This window comes from Natator depressus, chromosome 2, assembly GCF_965152275.1.
Source record: "Natator depressus isolate rNatDep1 chromosome 2, rNatDep2.hap1, whole genome shotgun sequence".
Classification (NCBI taxonomy): domain Eukaryota; kingdom Metazoa; phylum Chordata; order Testudines; family Cheloniidae; genus Natator; species Natator depressus.
Genome location: NC_134235.1, coordinates 262,431,516 through 262,454,890, shown reverse-complemented (window position 1 = coordinate 262,454,890; position 23,375 = coordinate 262,431,516). Strand labels below are relative to the sequence as shown.

Sequence of the window (23,375 nt, the reverse complement as noted above, 5' to 3'; positions counted from 1 at the left end):
ATAAATTTTAGTTCAGTTAAAAAGAATTGGCTATAAGCCTATATTTTGGGTAAGATCTATGTTATAATTTGACCTGGGCATGTGCCTGGTCCTTTGGGATCAGAAGAACCTTTTATTTTATATGAAATAAGATTTTCAGTAATCATCATCATATTTTGACATGGGTACCTGGATGGAGGCCTGAGGCTGGGCACTTGAAGGAAACTGCATGGTTTGAATTTCTGAGTATCTAATGAGGTAATACAGAAGCTGTTTTGTGCTGGCTTGGTAAATCTAAACATTGGAATATCCACCAGCTTTTGGAGTTTGTCCACCCTGTTCTCTTTACAGTTCAAACTAATTGAGTCACCTCAGCTGGATCCCACAGGGCACACCTTGTCACACCTCCTCTCCATAGAGGGGAGGAGACACAAAGACACAGGGGTCTGCTAAATGGGGCAAAGGGAAAAAAAAGGGTAGGGGTGGATGTGGGTTTACATGTTGTCATAAATATAAAGGGAAGGGTAAACCCCTTTAAAATCCCTCCTGGCCAGAGGAAAAATCCTCTCACCTGTAAAGGGTTAAGAAGCTAAAGGTAACCTCGTTGGCACCTGACCAAAATGACCAATGAGGAGACAAGATACTTTCAAAAGCTGGGAGGAGGGAGAAAAACAAAGGATCTGGGGCTGTCTGTATGCTGCTTTTGCCGGGGACAGAACAGGAATGGAGTCTTAGAACTTTTAGTAAGTAATCTAGCTAGGTATGTGTTAGATTATGATTTCTTTAAATGGCTGAGAAAAGAGCTGTGCTGAATAGAATGACTATCCCTGTCTGTGTGTCTTTTTTGTAACTTAAGGTTTTGCCGAGAGGGATTCTCTATGTTTTGAATCTAATTACCCTGTAAGGTATCTACCATCCTGATTTTACAGAGATGATTCATTTACTTCTATTAAAAGTCTTCTTGTATGGAAACTGAATGCTTTTTCATTGTTCTAAGATCCAAGGGTTTGGGTCTGTGGTCACCTATGCAAATTGGTGAGGATTTTTACCAAACCTTCCCCAGGAAGTGGGGTGCAAGGGTTGGGAGGATTTGGGGGGGAAAGATGTGTCCAAACTACGTTTCCCAGTAAACCCAGTTAAAGTTTGGTGGTGGCAGTGGAAATTCCAAGGGCAAAGGGTAAAATTAATTTGTACCTTGGGGAAGTTTTAACCTAAGCTGGTAAAAGAAAGCTTAGGAGGTTTTCATGCAGGTCCCCACATCTGTACCCTAGAGTTCAGAGTGGGGGAGGAACCTTGACACATGTTTAAAACAGGTTTGTGGGGGGACATGACCAGACAACCCCAGCTAATGAACACTGGTGCAAGGGAATCAATGAACACCAACCAGAGGAATTCTGCCCAGATGTGAGAATGTGCGAGCCTCAGGAAACTGGCCTCACAAGTGCAGAGAGACGCCCCATGACTAAGCTTCCTCCTCCTGGACTTAGGTGTTCAGCTTGGCCAGTGCCAAGAGGAGATGCACAAGAAGGTCCCAGGATTTGACAAGGCCCAGGAAAAGGTGTCCAACGATAAAAATGTGAGGTGAAAAGTTCAGTCAGAAGCTCAGAAAGAAGCAGAAGAGGGGCTGCAACCTGGCACAGCGGCGACAGATATGCACCAGTCTCTTTCTCACCCATGTCCCCATGTAGGAGGCACCAATGGATGTCCCCAACAGCCTAGGAAACAAGGGGGAGTACAGGCTTCTACACGAGGGACACTTGCACTCAGACACAGGCAGCAGCTCCTGTGCTTGCTGTCTGGGTAGGACACGAGATGAGCAAGGTCACAGACTGTATGCAGCAAGATCACGTACAGATATGGGTCACATCTTGTCCCTGTTCACAGCCCCAGCAAATGAGCATCTTGCAGGGCTGTTTCACAGGGTTCAGCAGGTTGCACTGATGATATAACTGCTATGGTTTGGTCCAACCCCAAGGAGTGGCTTTTGCTGGCTGGTGGATCCATATGCTTGGACCAGTGCATGAGGAAGCAAATCACTGTCCATGTCCCTCTCCCTCTCCTTCCAATCCCAAGTCTCCTGGTCACCAGGGCAGCTGAAAGAAGCAAGGTCTGGGGACACCTTGAGTGAGGTCCTCACTGTCAGGGTTCAGGGCCAGCTGAACCTCCGTCCCTTTCCTGGTCTTTCTGAGAGTACCCCTCAGGTCTCAGGCCTGGTGTCTTCACCATTCCCAGGGTGGAAGCCCATTGTTCTGCCACTCGCAGGCTGAGCCCTGGGCTGCAAAATCATTCTGACCCTGAAGGCCTGACTGAGTTTGGGCCCCTGCACTTGATCCTCTTCAGGAGTCTGTGACCAAGCGTAACTCACACACCTCCTGGGGGTGTGATTCTGTCCCATCTAGTGGCACCGAGACCACTTAGAGAGAGAGACAGATAAAATGAGTCTGCTCGACAGCCTTAGCTATCCACCAGTTGGCTTCTAGCTCCTGCGGTAGAGGCTTATGCACTAAGCTCCAGACGTCCCTTGTTCAATCTCCCCCGCTGACCGCCCGGTATCTGTCGGCATTACAAGTGGGGGCTTGTCCAGGATTTCAACTGGGAAGACTCTGAAGCTCAGGAGGTTCCTCAGCTAGGGGACGTATGTAACCCACTCACCTCCTGGGTGTGGTGTTTTGTCCCATCTAGTGGCACCGAGATCACTTACAGAGAGAGTTAAATGAGTCTGCTCTAGAGCCTTAGCTACCAGTCAGCTGGCTTTTAGCTCATGTGGTAGAGGCTCATGCACTAAGCTCCAGAGGTCCCCGGTTCAATCCCGCCCACTGATGACTAGGGTCTGTCGGCATTACCCAAGCATAGAGTGACACAATAACCCTGCTTAAAGCAAAAGTATTGTTTAGGTCATAGGAACAAAGCTTTAGAGAGAGAAAGGATTGTAAAACAACAAAAGGTCTACACATGTGTATCTTACCTAGAGTCCTGTCAGGCCCAGCTTCCCATCACCCCTAACCTCTGGGCCTGGAGGTCAGTCTGTTCCCCTAAATTGTGTCCCTTGCTGCTTGAGAGAGTGTGTGTCTTTTAACATTTAGTGAGGCTCTCTGTTCTCCTGTGTTCATAGGGTTGGGCCCTTCCCTTTGCAAGCTACTCTGCAGGACAGCCTCTTCTTGAATTAACCCTACATATTCATACAGCAAACCCCCTTACAATGACAGGACAAATGGAACATTAGCATTCACAGTCACAGGCAACTCCAACTCCATCACATATCTCCTTCCTTTAGATCGTACTGGATGGGCATGTTCACAGGCAGGCATAAGAGGCTTCCATGTGCCCTCTCGTGCTAGCGTTACCCCAGAACTTCTAGGTCTGAAGTTGGGACCCAAATCTGCCACTTCTTCCCATTCAGCTTCTAGGTAGTGAGTAGGGTGATGATCCCTCATTCCTTAGCATCCCAGACACCAAGGCTGTATGCTGGGGTCGCATTTCTCCCCCAAAGGACAGGTAATAGCATCTGTAATATCATCTAAAAGAATGTCAAGAAGGAGTTTCCCCTGTTAAAAACTCTGTACAGCTAAAGGGATTAAGGAATATTGGTCAAATGAAAGCCTATTTACTTCTTTACAGACTTAAAACAGCAGGGCTGATCAAACAGCTCAGGGATCTAGCTACGCAGCCCTCCCCAAGACACAAACAAACAACAAAGAGACCAAACAGACAATGCCTCAAGTGCCTTGACCACTAAGCACAGAATTGAAAGTTACTTCTCCAAAACGCCCAGTAGCCTCTCCTGGTTGTGTAGAGAATGACAAGTATTTTCAAATAGGAGGACTTGTGGCACCTTAAAGACTAACCAATTTATTTGAGCATAAGCTTTCGTGAGCTACAGCTCACTTCATCGGATGCATTCAGTGGAAAATACAGTGAGGAGATTTATATACACAGAGAACATGAAACAATGGGTGTTACCATACACACTGTAACAAGAGTGATCACTTAAGGTGAGCGATTAGCAGCAGGAGAGCCGGAGGGGGAGGAGGGGAGAAAACCTTTTGTAGTGATAATCAAGGTGGGCCATTTCCAGCAGTTAACAAGAACATCTGAGGAACAGCCGGGGGCGGGGGGGAATAAACATGGGGAAATAGTTTTACTTTGTGTAATGACCCGTCCACTCCCAGTCTTTATTCAAGCCTATGTTAATTGTATCCAGTTAGCAAATTAATTCCAATGCAGCAGTCTCTCCTTGGAGTCTGTTTTTGAAGTTTTTTTGTTGAAGAATTGCCACTTTTAGGTCTGTAATCGAGTGACCAAAGAGATTGTAGTGTTCTCTGAATGGTTTTTGAATGTTATAATTCTTGACGTCTGATTTATGTCCATTTATTCTTTTACGTAGAGACTGTCCAGTTTGACCAATGTACATGGCAGAGGGGCATTGCTGGCACACGATGGCATATATCACATTGGGAGATGTGCAGGTGAACGAGCCTCTGATAGTGTGGCTGATGTGATTAGGCCCTATGATGGTGTCCCCTGAATAGATATGTGGACACAGTTGGCAACGGGCTTTGTTGCAAGGATAGGTTCCTGGGTTAGTGGTTCTGTTGTGTGGTGTGTGGTTGTTGGTAAATATTTGCTTCAGGCTGGGGGGCTGTCTGTAAGCAAGGACTGGCCTGTCTCCCAAGGTCTGTGAGAGTGATGGGTTGTAGCTCCTTGATGATGCATTGGAGAGGTTTTCGTTGGGGGCTGAAGGTGATGGCTAGTGGCGTTCTGTTATTTTCTTTGTTGGGCCTGTCCTGTAGTAGGTGACTTCTGGGTACTCTTCTGGCTCTGTCAATCTGTTTCTTCACTTCAGCAGGTGGGTATTGTAGTTGTAAGAATGCTTGATAGAGATCTTGTAGGTGTTTGTCTCTATCTGAGGAGATGGAGCAAATGTGGTTGTATTGTAGAGCTTGGCTGTAGACAATGGATCGTGTCGTGTGGTCTGGATGAAAGCTGGAGGCATGTAGGTAGGAACAGAGGTCAGTAGGTTTCCGGTATAGGGTGGTGTTTATATGACCATCGCTTATTAGCACTGTAGTGTCCAGGAAATGGATCTCTTGTGTGGACTGGTCCAGGCTGAGGTTGATGGTGGGATGGAAATTGTTAAAATCATGGTGGAATTCCTCCAGGGCTTCTTTTCCATGGGTCCAGATGATGAAGATGTCATCAATGTAGTGCAAGTAGAGTAGGGGCATTAGCTGACTTGTTCTAAGTCAGCTGTAAAAATGTTGGCATACTGTGGGGCCATGCGGGTACCCATGGCAGTGCCGCTGATTTGAAGGTATACATTGTCCCCAAATGCGAAATAGTTATGGGTGAAGATGAAGTCACAAAGTTCAGCCACCAGGTTTGCAGTGACATTATCAGGAATACTGTTCCTGATGGCTTGTAGTCCATCTTTGTGTGGAATGTTGGTGTAGAGGGCTTCTACATCCATAGTGGCTAGGATGAAGTGGCAATTCTTCAACAAAAAAACTTCAGAAACAGACTCCAACGAGAGACTGCTGAATTGGAATTAATTTGCAAACTGGATATAATTAACTTCGGCTTGAATAAAGAGTGGGAGTGGATGAGTCATTACACAAAGTAAAACTATTTCCCCATGTTTATTCTCCCCCGCCCTCCGCTGTTCCTCAGACGTTCTTGTCAGCTGCTGGAAATGGCCCACCTTGATTATCACTACAAAAGTTTCCCCCCACACATGCCCGCTCTCCTGCTGCTAATAGCTCACCTTACCTGATCACTCTCGTTACAGTGTGTATGGTAACACCCATTGTTTCATGTTCTCTGTGTATATAAATCTCCCCACTGTATTTTCCACAGAATGCATCTGATGAAGTGAGCTGTAGCTCACGAAAGCTTATGCTCAAATAAATTTGTTAGTCTCTAAGGTGCCACAAGTCCTCCTTTTCTTTTTGCGGATACAGACTAACACGGCTGCTACTCTGAAACCTAGTATTTTTGTGTGCTAGTTAGAGTAGCAACTAGGGGACCCATTGTGCTAAGTGCTGTGGATATGTCTATAGTAAAATACAATCCCTGCCCTGAAGAGCTCACAGAATAATTTTGAGGCAAGATGTGACAAGTGGGTTTAAGCCAACAATAGACGAGAGAGCAGGGAGGGCCAGAATATCAGCGATGAACTCTTGTAATTAAACAGGTGAGCTAGTGCCCAACTTCATGAGACTTTTGTCTTATAATATAAATGGATTGAGAGCTGGACTGTGGCACAGCCCAGGACTGGGGTATTGAAGAGATTCACAGGCCAGAGGGCACATGGAACCCTTCAGTCCACTGTGTGGAAGCTTCTATACACCTTCCTGGGGTCTGACATATTCTTCCCTGTGGAGCTGAACAGGCCATGGAGGTGGGGGAGCAGGGGCAGAGCAATAGCTCTGTCTACTCTTTTCCCTTCCCCTCCTTTTCTGGGGTGCCAGGGCCCTGCAGAGGAGCATCACAGCAGCAGCAGGAACTCCATTATCTTCCCTGGGATCAATGTCGGACTGAAAGGCCTATAATAATCTGGGTTATCCTGTTTACCCATTTTAAACATTGGCATGATATTAACATTCATCCTCTCTTTTGGAATTTCCCCAGTTTTTCAAGACTTATTAAAAATCAACATTATTGATCCAGTGAGCTCTGCAGCCAGTTCTTTTAAAACTCTAGGTGGCAAATTATCTGGACCTGCTGATTTTAAAAGGTCTAACTTTAACAGCTGCTGTTTTAGCATTCTTCTCTGTTATTAATGGAATGGAAAGTATTTCATCATCTTGTGATATGACTATGACTATATCTACCTTTCCCCCAAATACAGAAAAGAAATATTTCTTACACATTTCTGCTTTTTCTACATTACTGCTGTCAATTCTACCATTTCTACCTACTAATGGACCAATACCATTGTCAAGATTCTTTTAAAACTCTTGCATGCAAGTTATTAGGATCTGCTGATTTAAAAATGTCTAACTTTAGTATCATAGAATATCAGGGTTGGAAGGGACCTCAGGAGGTCATCTAGTCCAACCTCCTGCTCAAATCTGGACCAATCCCCAACTAAATCATCCCAGCCAAGGCTTTGTCAAGCCTGACCTTAAAAATCTCTAAAAAAGGAGATTCCACCACCTCCCTAGGTAACCCATTCCAATGCTTCACCACCCTCCTAGTGAAAAAGTTTTTCCTAATATCCAACCTAAACCTCCCCCACTGCAACTTGAGACCATTACTCCTTGTTCTGTCATCTGCTACCACTGAGAACAGTCTAGATCCATCCTCTTTGGAACCCCCTTTCAGGTAGTTGAAAGCAGCTATTAAATCCCCGACCCCCATTCTTCTCTTCCGCAGACAAAACAATCCCAGTTCCCTCAGCCTCTCCTCATAAGTCATGTGCTCCAGCCCCCTAATCATTTTTGTTGCCCTCTGCTGGACTCTTTCCAATTTTTCCACATCCTTCTTGTAGTGTGGGGCCCAAAACTGGACACAATACTCCAGATGAGACCTCACCAATGTTGAATAGAGGGGAACAATCTCATCCCTCGATGCTAAGGGTGTAGTCCACGCCATCCTCCAGATCATTAATGAAGATATTGAACAAAACCGGCCCGAGGACCAACCCTTGGGGCACTCCACTTGATACCAGCTGCCAACTAGACATTGAGCCATTGATCACTACCCGTTGAGCCCGACAATCTAGCCAGCTTTCTATCCACCTTATAGTCCATTCATCCAGCCCATACTTCTTTAACTTGCTGGCAAGCATACTGTGGGAGACCGTGTCAAAAGCTTTGCTAAAGTCAAGGAACAACACATCCACTGCTTTCCCCTCATCCACAGAGCCAGTTATCTTGTCATAGAAGGCAATTAGGTTAGTCAGGCATGACTTGCCCTTGGTGAATCCTTGCTGACTGTTCCTGATCACTTTCCTCTCCTCTAAGTGCTTCACAATTGATTCCTTGAGGACCTGCTCCATGATTTTTCCAGGGACTGAGGTGAGGCTGACTGGCCTGTAGTTCCCAGGATCCTCCTTCTTCCCCTTTTTAGAGATGGGCACTACATTAGCCTTTTTCCAGTTGTCCGAGACCTCCCCCGATCGCCATGAGTTTTCAAAGATAATGGCCAATGGCTCTGCAATCACATCCGCCGACTCCTTTAGCACTCTCAGATGCAGCGCAGCCGGCCCCATGGACTTGTGCTTGTCCATTTTTTCTAAATAGTCCCTAACCACTTCTTTCTCCACAGAGGGCTGGTCACCTCCTCCCCATGCTGTGCTGCCCAGTGCAGTAGTCTGGGAGCTGACCTTGTTCGTGAAGACAGAGGCAAAAAAAAGCATTGAGTACATTAGCTTTTTCCACATCCTCTGTCACTAGGTTGCCTCCCTCATTCAGTAAGGGGCCCACACTTTCCTTGACTTTCTTCTTGTTGCTAACATACCTGAAGAAACCCTTCTTGTTACTCTTCACATCTCTTGCTAGCTGCAACTCCAGGTGTGATTTGGCCTTCCTGATTTCACTCCTGCATGCCCAAGCAATCTTTTTATACTCTTCCCTGGTCATTTGTCCAATCTTCCACTTCTTGTAAGCTTTTTTTGTGTTTAAGCTCAGCCGTTAAGATCAGTAGTTGCTGTTTAACAGCCTCCTGAGTTACTGGTGAAATGGAAAGAGTGTTATCATATGATCTGATTACATCATCTGGTTTTTGTTGTAAATACAGAACAGAAATACTTCTTGAACAATTCCGCCTTTTCTGCATTATTATTGAGAATTCTACCATTTCCATTTAGAAGAAAGAGAAGAATTTCTATGCATTGCTACTCATTGGCATCAACGTCTCCATTTTTCCATTTGTTATTGTGACAGGTTCCGTCACAGAGACCCCCTTGGGACAGTTACCTGATGTGCTGAAGTTACCTCTGAGCCCATTTTCCCTGCCAGTTTGGGACTCCAGAACCCTGCCTTGTTGAGCCAGACATGCTAGCCTGCTGCAACACAGACCCAGGGTCTGAACCATGCCCCCAGAGCTGCAGATTTTAACTAAAAACAGCTCAGCAGGTAACCTTTCTTTAATATCCAGACACCCATCTCCCAATGGGATCCAAACCCCAAATAAATCCGTTTTATTCTGTATAAAGATTATACAGGGTAAACTCATAAATTGTCCGCCCTCTATAACACTGATAGAGAGATATGCACAGCTGTTTGCTCCCCCAGATATTAATCACTTACTCTGGGTTAATTAATAAACAAAAGTGATTTTATTAAGTATAAAAAGTAGGATTTAAGTAGTTCCAAGTAATAACAGACATAAAGTAATTTACCAAGCAAAATAAAACAAATATGCAAGTCTAAGCTTAATACGTTAAGAAACTGAATACAGGGAAATCTCACCCTCAGAGATGTTCCAATGAACTTCTTTCACAGACTGGACTCCTTCCTAGTCTGGGCCCAATCCTGTCCCCTGGTACAGTTCTTGTTAGCTCCAGCTCAGGTGTAACTAGGGGATTTCTCATGACTTGCAGCCCCCTTTGTTCTGTTCCACCCCCTTTTATAGCTTTGGCCCAAGGTTGGAATCTTTTGTCTCTCTGGGTCCCCATGCCTCCTTCTAAATGGAAAAGCACCAGGTTTAAGATGGATTCCAATATCATGTGACATGGTCACATGTCACTGTAAGACCTCATTCTTCATTACCCACCTCACTACACAGGAAGGCTTGCAGGTAAATAAACCCATTCACAATCAATTGTCCTAGTCAATGGAAGCCATCAAACATTCAAATCACCATTAAAGGCCCACACTTTGCATAATTGTAATAGGACTTCAGAGTTATACTTCATATTTCTAGCTTCAGATACAAGAATGATACATACATACAAATAAGATGAACACACTCAGTAAATTATAAGCTTTGTAATGATACCTTACAATAGACCTTTTGCATAAAGCATATTCCAATTACATTATATTCACTCATTAGCATATTTCCATAAAACACATGGAGTGCAAGTCAGTTATGTATTAGGGGTTTTATTAATAAATACTACTACTACTAATAATAATTAATTAATTTAATTAAATAAATATAGCTGCCTTCACCTCCCCTCTAAGGCTGCTGGTTTTTGAGGTACAGTGACCTTCTTTCTCAATTTGGGGATCGTGGCATTTTGGACAGCTAGTAAAGTGTTCTTAAACAATTCCCAATAATCACTCATAGTTTTCTGATTAAATTCTTCCTCCCAGCAGATTTACCTCATAATTTTTTAAATCTTTTTGAAATTGCCCCTTTTAAAGCATCAAGTATGTATATCCCTGGACTTCATTCTGTTTGCACATTATAAATGTGATCAAGTACTGATCACTTGCACCTAAGTTAGCATTAATTTTTAGTTCTGTGATCAGTTCCTCTTTCTCTGTCAAGATGAGGTTTAATGCAATATTCCCCCATGTTGGATAAAACGCTTGTTATAATTTACATGTTTTCTGTATAGGGAAAATTTTTAGTACATCCTAGTTTTTTTTTTTCAGTACATCCCAGTTCTTCACCAGATTATTTTGTTTGTATGGAGTGTCCCCATCCCCTACTCTTTATCTGTTTATGTCATAAGAAGATAACTGTAAGCCATTTTGGGCAGGGATAGTGTCTTTTCTGTGTTTGAACACTGCTCAGAATGATGGGGTCCCAACTGGAGCTTTCATATGTTACAAAAATAATAATCCATATAGAGATGTGATTGTGACATTGCACCCCATAATGCTTTATAGAAATATGCTTTTGGGTGTAAATATGATATAACTGGAATTTGTTTTATGCTAGATATGCCATGCAACATATCTCTGCAAAGGTTCTGATCTTCTGGATATATTCATCCAACTTGCAGGGATGTACCATTTTTGTATTTGAAATTATGAATATTGGCTGTGTACTTGTTTGATTTTAAGTAGCCTCAGTGAAGCAGTTGGTCAGGTTCTTGAGAAAAGACTATTCTCAGTAAGTGCCCAATCAAGAAACACTTAAGCTAACAATGAACTTTGAGAGACACCAATCCACATCTGAGCTTTCCTGGGAATGTAGCTCAGCCTGTAAAATTCTGAGTCATGCATGGACATGGGAATTGCCCATGTGACTCCAAAACTCAATCTTGCAGCTGGATTCTGCATAAGAGAGGGGAAGAGGTTTCCACCCACAAGAGAGAGTCTATTTAAGCCCCTGGAAACCCCTCCATTTTGTCTTCAGATGGCTCAGGAGGTAGCCTCTCCACCCCCAAAGGATACCTGAAAGAAACTGGAACAAAGGACAGTAACTACAGGGGTGTGAGTGATTGCTGGACCCAGACTAGAAGGAGGATAGTCTGTAAAAGAAGCTTACTGGAACATCTCTGAAGGTGAAATTTCACCTGTAATCACTTTCTTACTGTATTAGGCTTAGACTTGCGTGTTTTATTTTATTTTGCTTGGTAATTCACTTTTCTCTGTCTGTTATTACTTGGAACCACTTAAAGCCTACTTTTTGTATTTAATAAAATCACTTTTTACTTATTATTTAACCCAGAGTGTGTATTAATAACTTGGGGGGGATATAACAGCTGTGCATATCTCTCTATCAGTGTTATAGAGGGTGAACAATTTATGAGTTTACCCTGTATAAGCTTTATACAGGGTAAAACGGATTTATTTGGGGTTTGGATCCCACTGGGAGTTGGGTATCTGAGTGCTGGAGACAGGAGCACTTCTTAAGCTGTTTTCAGTTAAGCCTGCAGCTTTTGGGGACGTGGTTCAGACCTGGGACTGTGTTTGTAGCAGGCTAGCATGTCTGGCTCAAACCAGGCAGGACACTGAAGCCCCAAGCTGGCAGGGAAAACAGGCTCAGAGGTAGTCTCGGCACATCAAGAGGCAGTCCCAAAGGGGTTTCTGTGGCCCAACACGTCACAGTCTTTATTATTCATCATTAATGACAACAATGTGTCATCAGGGAAAGTTATCACAACCCATGTTTTCTGCTTGCCACTTTTGTCAGAAGCCTTTTGTCAGAGCATCAAAAATGTATATATGTATACACACGCACACTTATGTAGATCTCTGATGAATCCGGTTGTGCATTTTGTATTGTTTCTCATGCAAATATATCTTCCAGGGTACATATACATATATCTTCCAGGGTACAAATATATCTTCTTTGTCCCTTAGAATGGACATATTTGCCAAATGGTTAGGTCTGCTGCATGCATATAACTCTTTGTGCTGGCTTTCTTTATGACTATTGATATCATTCTGTATTCGAACACAGAGAACTTTGGTTGCAGGCTGAATGTTCTCATACATTGCTACTGTTCTGCACAAACCCACTTCCTGCAAAATTCAGACTTGTTTATTTGGCAAATGGTATTTCCTGGTCAGTGGCAGTAGCTCATCCCACTGCATTTACTTGGAACAGAATTTGGATCACTGAGTAGTTTGTTTTCATTTTCACAACAATTTCATCAACTTCATCAATTTCATCAACTATTAACATGAAGCTACAGTCAAAAACAGGAAACCAGAAGACTTCAGACATTTTTGTATAATACCACCGGCTGGAAGGACTGTGCAGAAGATGGAAATATCTGCTTAATCTGAAGAAATATCACAGGTTTGATCTTCAAGTTGGCCAGACAATGAAAAAGTTTTGTGTGTGTGTCTGTGAGAGTGAGAGAGAGGGATAGAGAGAGAAAATGAGGGTGGGCAAGGGAGGTATTTTAAACTGGCTACAAAGCTTGACAAATGAAAACACTTCTAAGGTAGCAGGAGGAAATACAGGGAACAAGCCTGTGTCTTTCTGTTTGATATTTGGGTGCCTGAAGTCTGCCTGAGATCTGTTTCCAAAGGGGAGTTGGGAACACATGGGGGTGGTGGGGAATAAAGTTTTGACAGAGAATGCTTGACATTTACAGATGATATAAATTGTTATTCCCAAATGCTGCAACAACCCCAAAGCATCCGGGTGTAATTTTGGGCAGCCTGGAGGCTACAGTGTCCCATGAGAGTCCAGCCGTCCCCCAGACCTGCCCTTGTCCCAAGTTAATGGAGGCACAAAGCCTCCATTATTATATTATAAAGCCACCTTCCTCCCTACTCAATCGCTGTGCTGAGATCAGCTTGGGTGCAGAGGTGTCCAGTGTCCTCAAACCTTCTCTGCAGGCACTCAGCACCTCGTACGATCAAATGTTGTCTGCATTTAGAATAGCTTGTGGGGATTTGGTTTAAAATAGTGTATGTGGAATCACTGAGACAGGTGATGAAAATACAATGAACAAGTGAGATTTTAAACAATTCCACCAATTCCTGGGCAGAACAGAACTTTCTCAGTTCATACAGTACCACCAAGATCCTAATTTTTTGTCTGCTCACATTTTTACAAGAAATATTTGAAGCATTTTCATTAATTTCAGTGGAACTTAGACACCTAACCTGCTTAGGTGCTTTTGAAAATCACACTAGGTGGCTATCTGAATCTTTAGGCACTGAAATACATTTAAAAACCTGGATTTTGGTGCCTAAATCATTTCAGTGCCAAGAACTTCAAGGGAGAAAGGAGATTCCCTTGGAAACTGCTTTGTGATAATGAAACTTAGGTAGATAATTCTACATTAGGTATTGAATTCCAAGAGAAGAACTAGGTGGTTGAAAGGGAACATATAAATCAGAATAGACAGCAGGTTTCTGAGGATTCTTAGTGTGATTCAAGCTTCCCAGACTCTGCCCTCTGGAGATGCCAGTCACATTAGATTGTGCATATGTCCTGAATATGGCCATGTGTGCTATTTATCTTGCCTGGGATCAATGTCAGACTGACAGGTCTAGAATTACCCAGGTCATCCCATTTAATCTTTAATCTTTCAAAATATTGCCACAACTTTAGCTTCCTTTCAGTCTTCTGGAACTTCCCCAGTGCTCCAAGAATTATTGAAAATCAACATTAATGGACCATGAAAAATCACAAGAACAAACACTGAAGCATTTGAATGTAACATAAGTTTATAAAAAGTGTTCTGTGATTTTACAAGTCCATCTTTTCCATCATTAGAAGGTTTAATTGATCCATGAACAAATTCCCCATAGCCTTGCAGGTTGGAGTGCAGCAGAAATGAATTATTTTACTAAGAAAGTTACTTGTTCTTTTGGTGACTGATTACTAATTTGTTTTCCTTTTCTGTATTTTTCTTTTTTTGTTTGTTTTCAGCAAACCTGGATGTTTACAGAGATCCTCAGAACATCCAGAGAAGGATGTAAGGGCCTCTGAGGGAAAGATAAAGGAGAGGTGGGTTATTCTTGAACTTTGTGCTGATCCTTTTAATCTGGGGGCAGTTACTTTCCTTTTCAATGGGAGGGTGGCGGTTATATTTAGAGTGGGGATTACTGTTTTCCCTACACATGCTGTCATTAGGAATGGCTTATTTTAGATTAAGGAAACTAAACAAGAAGAAACAACAGTAAAGCCTACATGAGTGTTGGTTACATACACCACAATCTAATGCAATATACAGCCACCTTTCTCCTGATTGCTCCATTCTCCTTGACTCCAGTGTAGACTTTAACAGTGTGGACCAGACCATCCTCCTGATCTACCTCCATAATTATGTAAGCATCTAAGCTTCCCTTGTGTCCTAATTATTTACAGGACCAACTTATAAAATGCACTCTCTCTGTGTCTGGTGGCAGCTCCTCGCTGTATCAAGGTTCTGTTTTCAGCCCTCTTCTATCTACCTTTTCCCCTTTGACCATCTTGGGCCAAACTGAGACTTGGAGTAACAGCAGGTACATATCTTTTGATACTTAAAATGATTTCTCGGTATCTATCCTCTACCTGCTTTGACTAAATGTATGGCTTTGTCTCTTCTGCCTTCAGTTACTGTCTCAAAGACAAAAAAGCATCCTCCCCAAAACTTCATTTTGTCTTATGCCCTCCTCAACTCAATCTATCCCTTTTGTTTCATTATCTAAAATCAGCCAAGGGAGGGGACACCAGTGTAACAGTGTAGGAATCCATGTTTACCTGGATTTGCTATGTGCACAATTTTCAGGTTTAAAGTCAAACCAGAGTTTTTAAAAGATGGTATTGTATTGTCTCTGTAGGCCATCTGCCTAGCTACTTTTAGCTATCTATTTACTATAGGCATCCTAGCACAATGAGCTCACCTACACTATAGATTCAGCCTTAGTCTGGAACAAAACAAAAGCAAGCAGCCAGTCCAAAAATGAAAATATGAATATATGATGTGTAATGTGAAATGAAATCCTGAGTGGTCTGTCCTTCCTCCACTCACTGCATACAAACGAGTCCACAGTATGGGATTCCCATGACAAAGCCAGAGTGTGATCCTCAAACCAGGTGGAAAAAGGCAGGGCAATGCCTGTCTTGCTTGTGGGAGCGAATTCAGTAGGACTGTCTTAGAATCATAGAATATCAGGGTTGGAAGGGACCTCAGGAGGTCATCTAGCCCAACCCCCTGCTCAAAGCAGGACTATGGAACAGTCTGAGGTGGGTGTCTCTGAGTCTCTCACATTGAAGCCATTCCACTTTTTATTAAATATGCATTGGGCCAAAATGACTCTATAGAGCACTGCATTCACTTTAGACATGGGGAAACCCTGTTCAAATCCCTACTCGTCAGACAAAGGGGGAATTGAACTGATGTCTTCTATCTCCTGGGTGACTTCCCTAACCACTGGGCTGAAGGCTATAAGGGAACTGTTGTCTTCCAACCATCGACCATTTTGTAGGGAGTTGGGCTGGCACCGAAGCTGCCTGACTCTAGAAGAGGGTTCCTGGCTGTGGGTTGCAAGCAGAACAAGGTGCCTTCCTGCAGTTCCAGCTTTAGGCACCAAATTCCTTGAGGGGGCAGGACTCAGGACCACTCCCTTCTCAGCAGCCTCTCTCATTGGCTCCTTGCCTAGCATGCTGACTTTAGCCTATCACTCCCCATGCAGTGTATGGGGAGCTGAGGTGCCTAACCCAGGGTTTGTGGATTCCAGTTATTTTCAAGACGCGTAAAGGTCCCTTTATGGATTCAGGCCTTAGACCCCTATCCTGCAATTGAATCCACTAGCACAGACCATTGCATTTTGGTAAAGCCACAATTACAGTCAACGGATCTCCATGCAGGCACAGCATCCATGCTAGTGTAATGCCAACGGACCTCGGTCGTCGATGAGCAGGATAGAACTAGGGCACCTCTGAAGCTTAGTGCATGAGCCTCTACCGCATGAGCCAAAAGCCTGCTGGCTATTAGCTAAGGCTGTACAGCAGACTCATTTGATCTCTCTCTCTAAGTGCTCTCTGTGCCATTAGAGGTGGCTCCGTGCCTGCGGACACTCCAGATAAACAAACCGGCCTGGCTGGCCAGCTGCTTTACCCTGACGGGCTGGGTGACAAAGTTTGCTGACCCCTGCACTAGCAGCTCCAATTGCAGGATCAAGACCTTAGCTTCTAAGTTCTTGTTGTAGGGACATGGAGGAAAAGTTTCAAAGGTACAAATATCAGTTAGGGACCTAGCGCCCATGGACATGAACTGCAATTTATGCCTCTGAAAATCTCCCCCCTTGTCTTCTCTTCATCTGTAATGCCATGCATATGAATGAGACAGTATAAATAAAATAATAATTAAGAAATAAACCACCCTTCAGTTTGCACAGGAACAAAGAAACACATACGAGATGGGATTTGGTCTGGGCTTTCATGAGTATTAACCAGTTCCATTGATTTTTCAGGAAGAAGCTGTTTAAGATCCCTGTTTTAAAGGAGAAATGTCAGCCTATCAATCACTTGCAACAACCATGCGGGTATGTACTAGTGAAGGACAATTCCACAGAGGTTCTAAGGTTTCGTTACAATGTGTCAGAACCAACTTGATAGAGAAACCAGACTTGTAAGCTCATGAGAACAGGCCCTTTTGAGATTGTGAGCAGCACTGTGAGCTGGCAGCAAGTGATCAAAAAGTAGATCATAGAGAAATATAGGTGGGAAGCTTAGGATGGCAAAATCAGATGCACGCACAGAATCTGTCTTTGACTCTGGGTCTTCCTCTGCTTTCTTGAATCCCGGCTTGAACAATTGCTAGAAAAACACACACTGCCTCCTAACTAGGTCAGATCATGGTCCACCTTGCTCAGTAGCCTGTCTATGACAATCGCTCATGCCAGAACTTCAGGGGGAGTGTCCAGGACAGGGCAGTATCTTCCACTCCTGGCTTCTGGTAGTCAGAGGTTTAGGATCACCCCGAGCATGGGCTTGCGTCGCCTGGCCTTTTTGGCCAATAGCCATTGATAGACCTATTCTCCATGAACGTATCCCGTTCTTTTTTGAACCCAGTTATACTTTTGGACATCATAACTTCCCATGGAAATGAGTTCCACAGGTTAGTTATGCATTATGTGAAAAAGTACATCCTCTGATTAAACTTAGAATCATAGAATCATAGAATCATAGAATATCAGGGTTGGAAGGGACCTCAGGAGGTCATCTAGTCCAACCCCCTGCTCAAAGCAGGACCAATCCCCAATTAAATCATCCCAGCCAGGGCTTTGTCAAGCCTGACCTTAAAAACTTCTAAGGAAGAAGATTCTACCACCTCCCTAGGTAACGCATTCCAGTGTTTCACCACCCTCGTAGTGAAAAAGTTTTTCCTAATATCCAACCGAAATCTCCCCAACTGCAACTTGAGACCATTACTCCTTGTCCTGTCATCTTCTACCACTGAGAATAGTCTAGAACCATCCTCTTTGGAACCACCTCTCAGGTAGTTGAAAGTAGCTATCAAATCCCCCCTCATTCTTCTCTTCCGCAGATTAACAATCCCAGTTCCCTCAGCCTCTCCTCATAAGTCATGTGTTCCAGACCCCTAATCATTTTTGTTGCCCTTCGCCTATTAATTTCATCGGGTGAAAGCGTTCTTCTAAAGCTGTATGAATAAACGGGATAGGGAGGAACAGGGATTTTTCAAGAAATTTTTATACTGATTTTTTTTCAAATTTTCAAAAAAAAAATGATCAGCTCTGTAGTTGGTAAAAGAACAAAGGAAGTTTAATGAAAATATTCTCAAAATTGTCCGTTTTCTTTTTAAAACCAGTTCTAGTGCTATGAAGCTTTGCATACGCTGAAATAACAATTTGGAAATGGTTTGAAAATTGTGAAACTGTAACCGTGTGATCCCACATAGTCACAAGAAGATACCTCAGTTTACTACAGTGATTCATGTTATACCAGTGGAGCTTTCTAATGTAGAAGAAAAGGTCAAATACCCTGTCTAACTCAGTCACTTTAAATTCCACAACACAGTCTGTCACTCTTAGTGCACATATCAAATTCTATTCTGTTTTGTTCATTGGTTCTTATGACATCCTCATCACAGCTGTATCTGTGTGTCTTCAGTACCACTGACATGGTGTTGGCAGCTAAGCCAACGGTGAATCACTGTCTCTCCCAGTGCTCTCATGTAAATAGTGAAGAGAAGCGGGGATAGTCTGGATCCCAGTGTTTCTCAGGTGATGGCCTTCAGAGAAGAGGAACAGTAACCATCACTCTGAGTTTTGCTTGAATTTAGTAATAGGAACAGCTATAGTGTTAGGCCATCTACTCCTGCTATGTCACGTCAGTGGGTTAGCAGTGGCTTGTGGTCCACTGAGTCTAAAACTGCAGAAAGGTCCAGCAACGTGGGCATGGAAAGCTCACTTGTGTCCATGGTCATCTTTTTAGTGCCACTAGAGCCATCTCTGTGCTGTGCCCTAGTCTGAACCCTGACTATAAGGCATCCAGGATGTTGGCTTATGTCACATGTTGCTGGCACTTTGTTGTTACTACTTTTTGCTTGATTTTGGCCAGAAATGGAAGGTTGAAGACAGGATAATGGTTGGAGGGCATTAGGCACTACTGATAGATTCCTGAGGATTGGGTGAAGTATTGTGCTTTTCATGGATTTTGGCCAGCGTGTTTTCTGAAGAAGGCAATGACTATTTCCACTGGTAGTGAACATAGTTTTTGCTTTTTCTGGCGTTCATCAACCAAGAGGGGTATGGATCCATCTCGCAGGTTGCGGCTCTAATATTTTTCAGGTCTTTTTGATCTTCAGCATGTATGATGGGGTCAAATTCAGTTCACGGTGGCAGGGGGGATAATATGATCTGGTCAGGAATGGAGATTTCTTTCCCATGTAGTTCCATGCACATTTGGTTGATCTTATCAGCAAAGTTCACTGATGCAGTGGTTAATAGAATTATAGGACTGGAAGAGTCCTCAAAAGGTCATCTAGTCCAGTCCCCTGCACTCATGGCAAGACTTGAGTATTATCTAGACCATTCCTGACAGGTGATTGTCTAACCTGCTCTTAAAAATCTCCAATGATGGAGATTCCACAACCTTCCTAGGCAATTTATTCCAGTGCTTATCCACCCTGACAGTTAGGAAGTTTTTCCTAATATCCAACCTAAACCTCCCTTGCTGCAGTTTAATCCCATTGCTTCTTGTCATAAGAACATAAGAATGGCCATACTGAGTCAGACCAAAGGTCCATCCGCCCAGTGTCCTGTCTACCGACAGTGGCCAATGCCAGGTGCCTCAGAGGTGGTCCTGTCCTCAGAGGTTAAGAAAAACAATTTTTCTCCCTCCTCCTTGTAACAACCTTTTAAGTACTTGAAAATTGTTATCATGTCCCCTCTCAGTCTTTTCTTTTCCAGACTAAACAAACCCAATTCTTTCAATCTTCCCTCAGAGGTCATGTTTTCTAGACCTTTCATCATTTTTGTTGCTCTTCTCTAAACTCTCTCCAATTTGTCCACATCTTCCTGAAATGTGGCGCCCAGAACTGGACACAATACTCCAGTTGAGGCCTAATCAGTGTGGAGTAGAACAGAAGAATTACTTCTCGTGTCTTGCTTACAACACTCCTGCTAATACCTCCCAGAATTTAGAAAATGTCAAAATGAAACATTTCAACTTTTCCTGAATTTTTTTCCAGACAAAATATTTTGGCAAATTCAACCCAAATTCGCAAAATGTTTTGGTTGACCCAATTCAGGATTTTTCAATGAAAAAAATTGCATCAAAATTTTTTGCCCAGCTCTGGTTGTGCCATCTTCTCCCAAAATTGGCTCTAACTGAATCATAGCCACTTAATTTATGAACTGACACCTGTTTTGTACAAGTCAGTGCTGCAAAGGCAGTATCAGTACTGAAGTACAAGCTGCATTCTCTCTGCCTTGTGCGTCAACAGTCCAACTGTTGACTGAGTTCTGATTCCAGAACTTCTATTGCTGATGAAAATGGAGGTATGTACAAGGCTGCAATAACAGAACCGATTTTCAAAGGCTAAACCTAACTCTCGACTTCAGGAGGACGACCCATGTGCTTAAAGTTAGGCAGATGTGATGAAAACACTAATGGAGGTTAAACATGAAATATCAAGGTATCATGTTCAGAAACTCACTTTTCCGACCATAATAGAACCACATAGCAGTGATTATTGTTATTACTATTTATTATGTGTATTACTGAGTTTTTCTAAATGAAAGTATTTTTCTATGTTCTGAGTTCCTTGGTTAAAGTATGTTTGTAAATAACATGTTTTCTTACAAATATTTCAGGGTGAGATGGATGGGAGCAAGCAGAAAGGAGAATATGTAACCTGTGGTAAGACAGTTACACAAAAGGCCCTATTCTGGTCTCACTTCTATATTTTGCTCAGCTCAAGTTTTTCAGTAAAGTAAAAGAGCCCCACAAGCTCTAGGGGATTGAGGCATATTCTGAATATACCTTTAGTTGCCCAAAATTATTTTAGTGGCTCTAGCATGGGTGCAGTTACTGGGGGAATGGCAGTGACATTACCCCTGTAACTTTGTCTTCTGCTGGGGACAACCCTCACAAAGAAAATCCCTTTCCCAGTAGCTGTAAATTTGTCCATATCTCAGGCTGCTACAGCAGCTGCAAACTGTAAATCAAGAACATACCACTTTTGATCAAGAAAGAGATGAGAGTAGAAGCAAGGCAGAGCTTCGTTCCAATCCAATGACACTGAGAGTCTGTGTACCAGGCACACCCCATTCCCCAGCTCCCCCAATCATTTCCAGGCAGATCCGGACAACTTTTTTCAAATTTTAACCCAAAAAATGGAAACAAATGTGTATGAAATGTGTTATCCTGCTTGACCAACTGTATAGAGCTAGGGAAGAACAGGAGGTAATTTATAGGCAAGTCAACCTGATTCACTGTATGCAACACAGCAGAAGTGGGTATTTAAGAGGGATTTTGATGTGGACAGAGTAAGGATTTTGCAGGTGAGATTAGCAAGATCATAGCATGCGAGGGGGGCTACAATGAAGAAAGCACACAAGTGATTGTGCAAGAATCTGAAAAAACAGATTAGGAGCATTAATAGAGTGGAGGAGATGGGGCAAAGCGAGGATATGTAATGAGGTGCAGAGTCCTATAGTAATTTGAAGGTAGAGACAAGAAGCTTAAATGTGATGGTCAAATGTTCAGAGATTTGAACATCTGAAGGAGGAAGTGGTCTGACCAGAACACAAAGGTTTGTTTTTATAGGCCTCGTATTTACATCTGACGTTAGGATCCAGTACAAAGAGCGTCAGCTCTGTGTGTGGGTCCAGGGGTTATCTGTGTAAAACCAGAGACAGAGGTGCTCTGATTCGACAGTGATGAGTGACGTATAAGAACCTATTCTGTCAGACAGGGAGCCAACGGCAGACTAGAAAGAGAGAAGTTGCATGATCGAACCAACAGGCAAGGAAGACACATTTAGTGGTAATATTTTTAATGGACTGAAGGGTCTGATGTGTATGTTTGGGAAGCCAGAGAGGAGGAGTTGCAGTAATCAAGGCAGAATACACTGAGGTTCTGAAAGGGAACTTAGGTGTAGGGCTGGAGAGAAAAGGACAGAACTTGGAGGTACTGAGGAAGAAGAACCAGTTGGATTTGGATCTGGCCTAGATGTGTGAGACAAAGGAGAGAGAGGAGTAAAAAAGCGCCCCCGGATTGCTGGCCTGAGTGACGGCGAGAATGGTGGTGATCCAAAGAGTGATAGGGAAAGGAGGAAGCAGAGAAGGTACAGGAGAGAGGATACGGAGTATTGGTCATGTTCAGTTTAAAGTGACAAGACATCCCAGAGGAGAGAGACAAGCTGGGATGAGGGACTGGATGGATGTTGTTTACTCTGGGACTCTCAGCCTCAGAATTAGGTGTAACTCCTACTCATTTACTTTTATCTGTGCAATGATGTTCTGACTGTCAAACCTGTCCCCATCAGCTGCAGATGACGGCAGGAGATCGGGACTCAGAATCATCCTTGTTGGCAAAACTGGAGCTGGGAAAAGTGCAACAGGAAACTCCATCCTTGGGAAAAGAAAGTTTGAGTCCAAACTCGGGGCAAAGTCAGTAACTTTGACTTGTGAAAAGGGGCAAAGGAGCTGGAATGGGAGGGAGCTTGTGGTTATTGACACACCTGCCATTTTTGACCAAAAGGCTTGTGAGCCAGTAACATCTAGAGAGATTGTTCGCTGTATCGCGCTCTCTGCCCCTGGCCCCCATGCTCTGCTGCTGGTGACCCAGCTGGGCCGTTACACTGAGGAAGACAAGGAAGCGGTGAGGAGAGTAGAGGAGATTTTTGGAGTTGAATCCATGAGGCACATGATTGTCCTGTTCACCCGGAAAGAAGATTTAGCGGTCGGCTCACTGCGTCACTACGTGAGATACTCAGATAACAAAGATCTGAAGGGGCTGATTCAGAAGTGTGGGGACCGATATTGTGCTTTCAATAACAGAGCAACTGGAGCAGAACAGGCTGAACAGGTTTCTGAGCTGATTGAAATGATCCAGAGAACGGTTCAGGAGAATGGGGGCAGGTATTACGTCAGTGAGCTGTATTTGGAACCTAATTTAACGGAACAAAAAGTGAGGTATCTTATTGGAATAAATAAAAGAACCAGGGTGACCACTCCTTTTACCAAGTATAGGAAAGTTATTTTGGCCTTTGGGGTTGCTGCAATAGTTCTTATTATTGTACTTCTCCTGATCTACCTCGTCACTGACAGTCATTCATAAAGTCTCATTGCAACCTAACCCTGCTGCGTCCCAAACCCTGCATCTCAGCTTCTCAGGCACCCTCACCCTTATGCCAGTGCAGCACATTCAGACAATATGACTAAAGCTATCAGCATTTGTTCTTTATTAATGATATATATTAGAACAATTTAAATATGCTGAACCAGTTTCTACACTCAGTAACCCTGGATTTAGAATGGCTTAACTCCATTAACTTAAGAGCAACTGTATGGATTTACAATCCTGATCAGCTCTCAGCCTGCATTTGTAATGGAGTGTCTCCATTAGCTTCC

The 23,375-nt window shown here is 43.3% G+C and overlaps 1 protein-coding gene across 1 annotated transcript; it reads left to right on the top strand.

Moving 5' to 3' along the window:
- The first annotated feature begins 16,789 nt into the window (after positions 1–16,789).
- Positions 16,790–23,082, top strand: LOC141981948 (GTPase IMAP family member 2-like). The gene is made up of 3 exons (XM_074943564.1): positions 16,790–16,817; positions 20,613–20,658; positions 22,289–23,082. The coding sequence occupies exons 1-3, from the start codon at positions 16,812–16,814 to the stop codon at positions 23,080–23,082; spliced, it is 846 nt and encodes a 281-aa protein (XP_074799665.1). The 5' UTR covers positions 16,790–16,811.
- The last annotated feature ends 293 nt before the right edge of the window (positions 23,083–23,375 follow it).

Coding starts and splice junctions, on each gene's coding strand:
- LOC141981948 (XM_074943564.1), top strand. Junction 20,659..22,288: donor AGGAGAATATGTAACCTGTG/GTAAGACAGTTA, acceptor TGTCCCCATCAG/CTGCAGATGACGGCAGGAGA.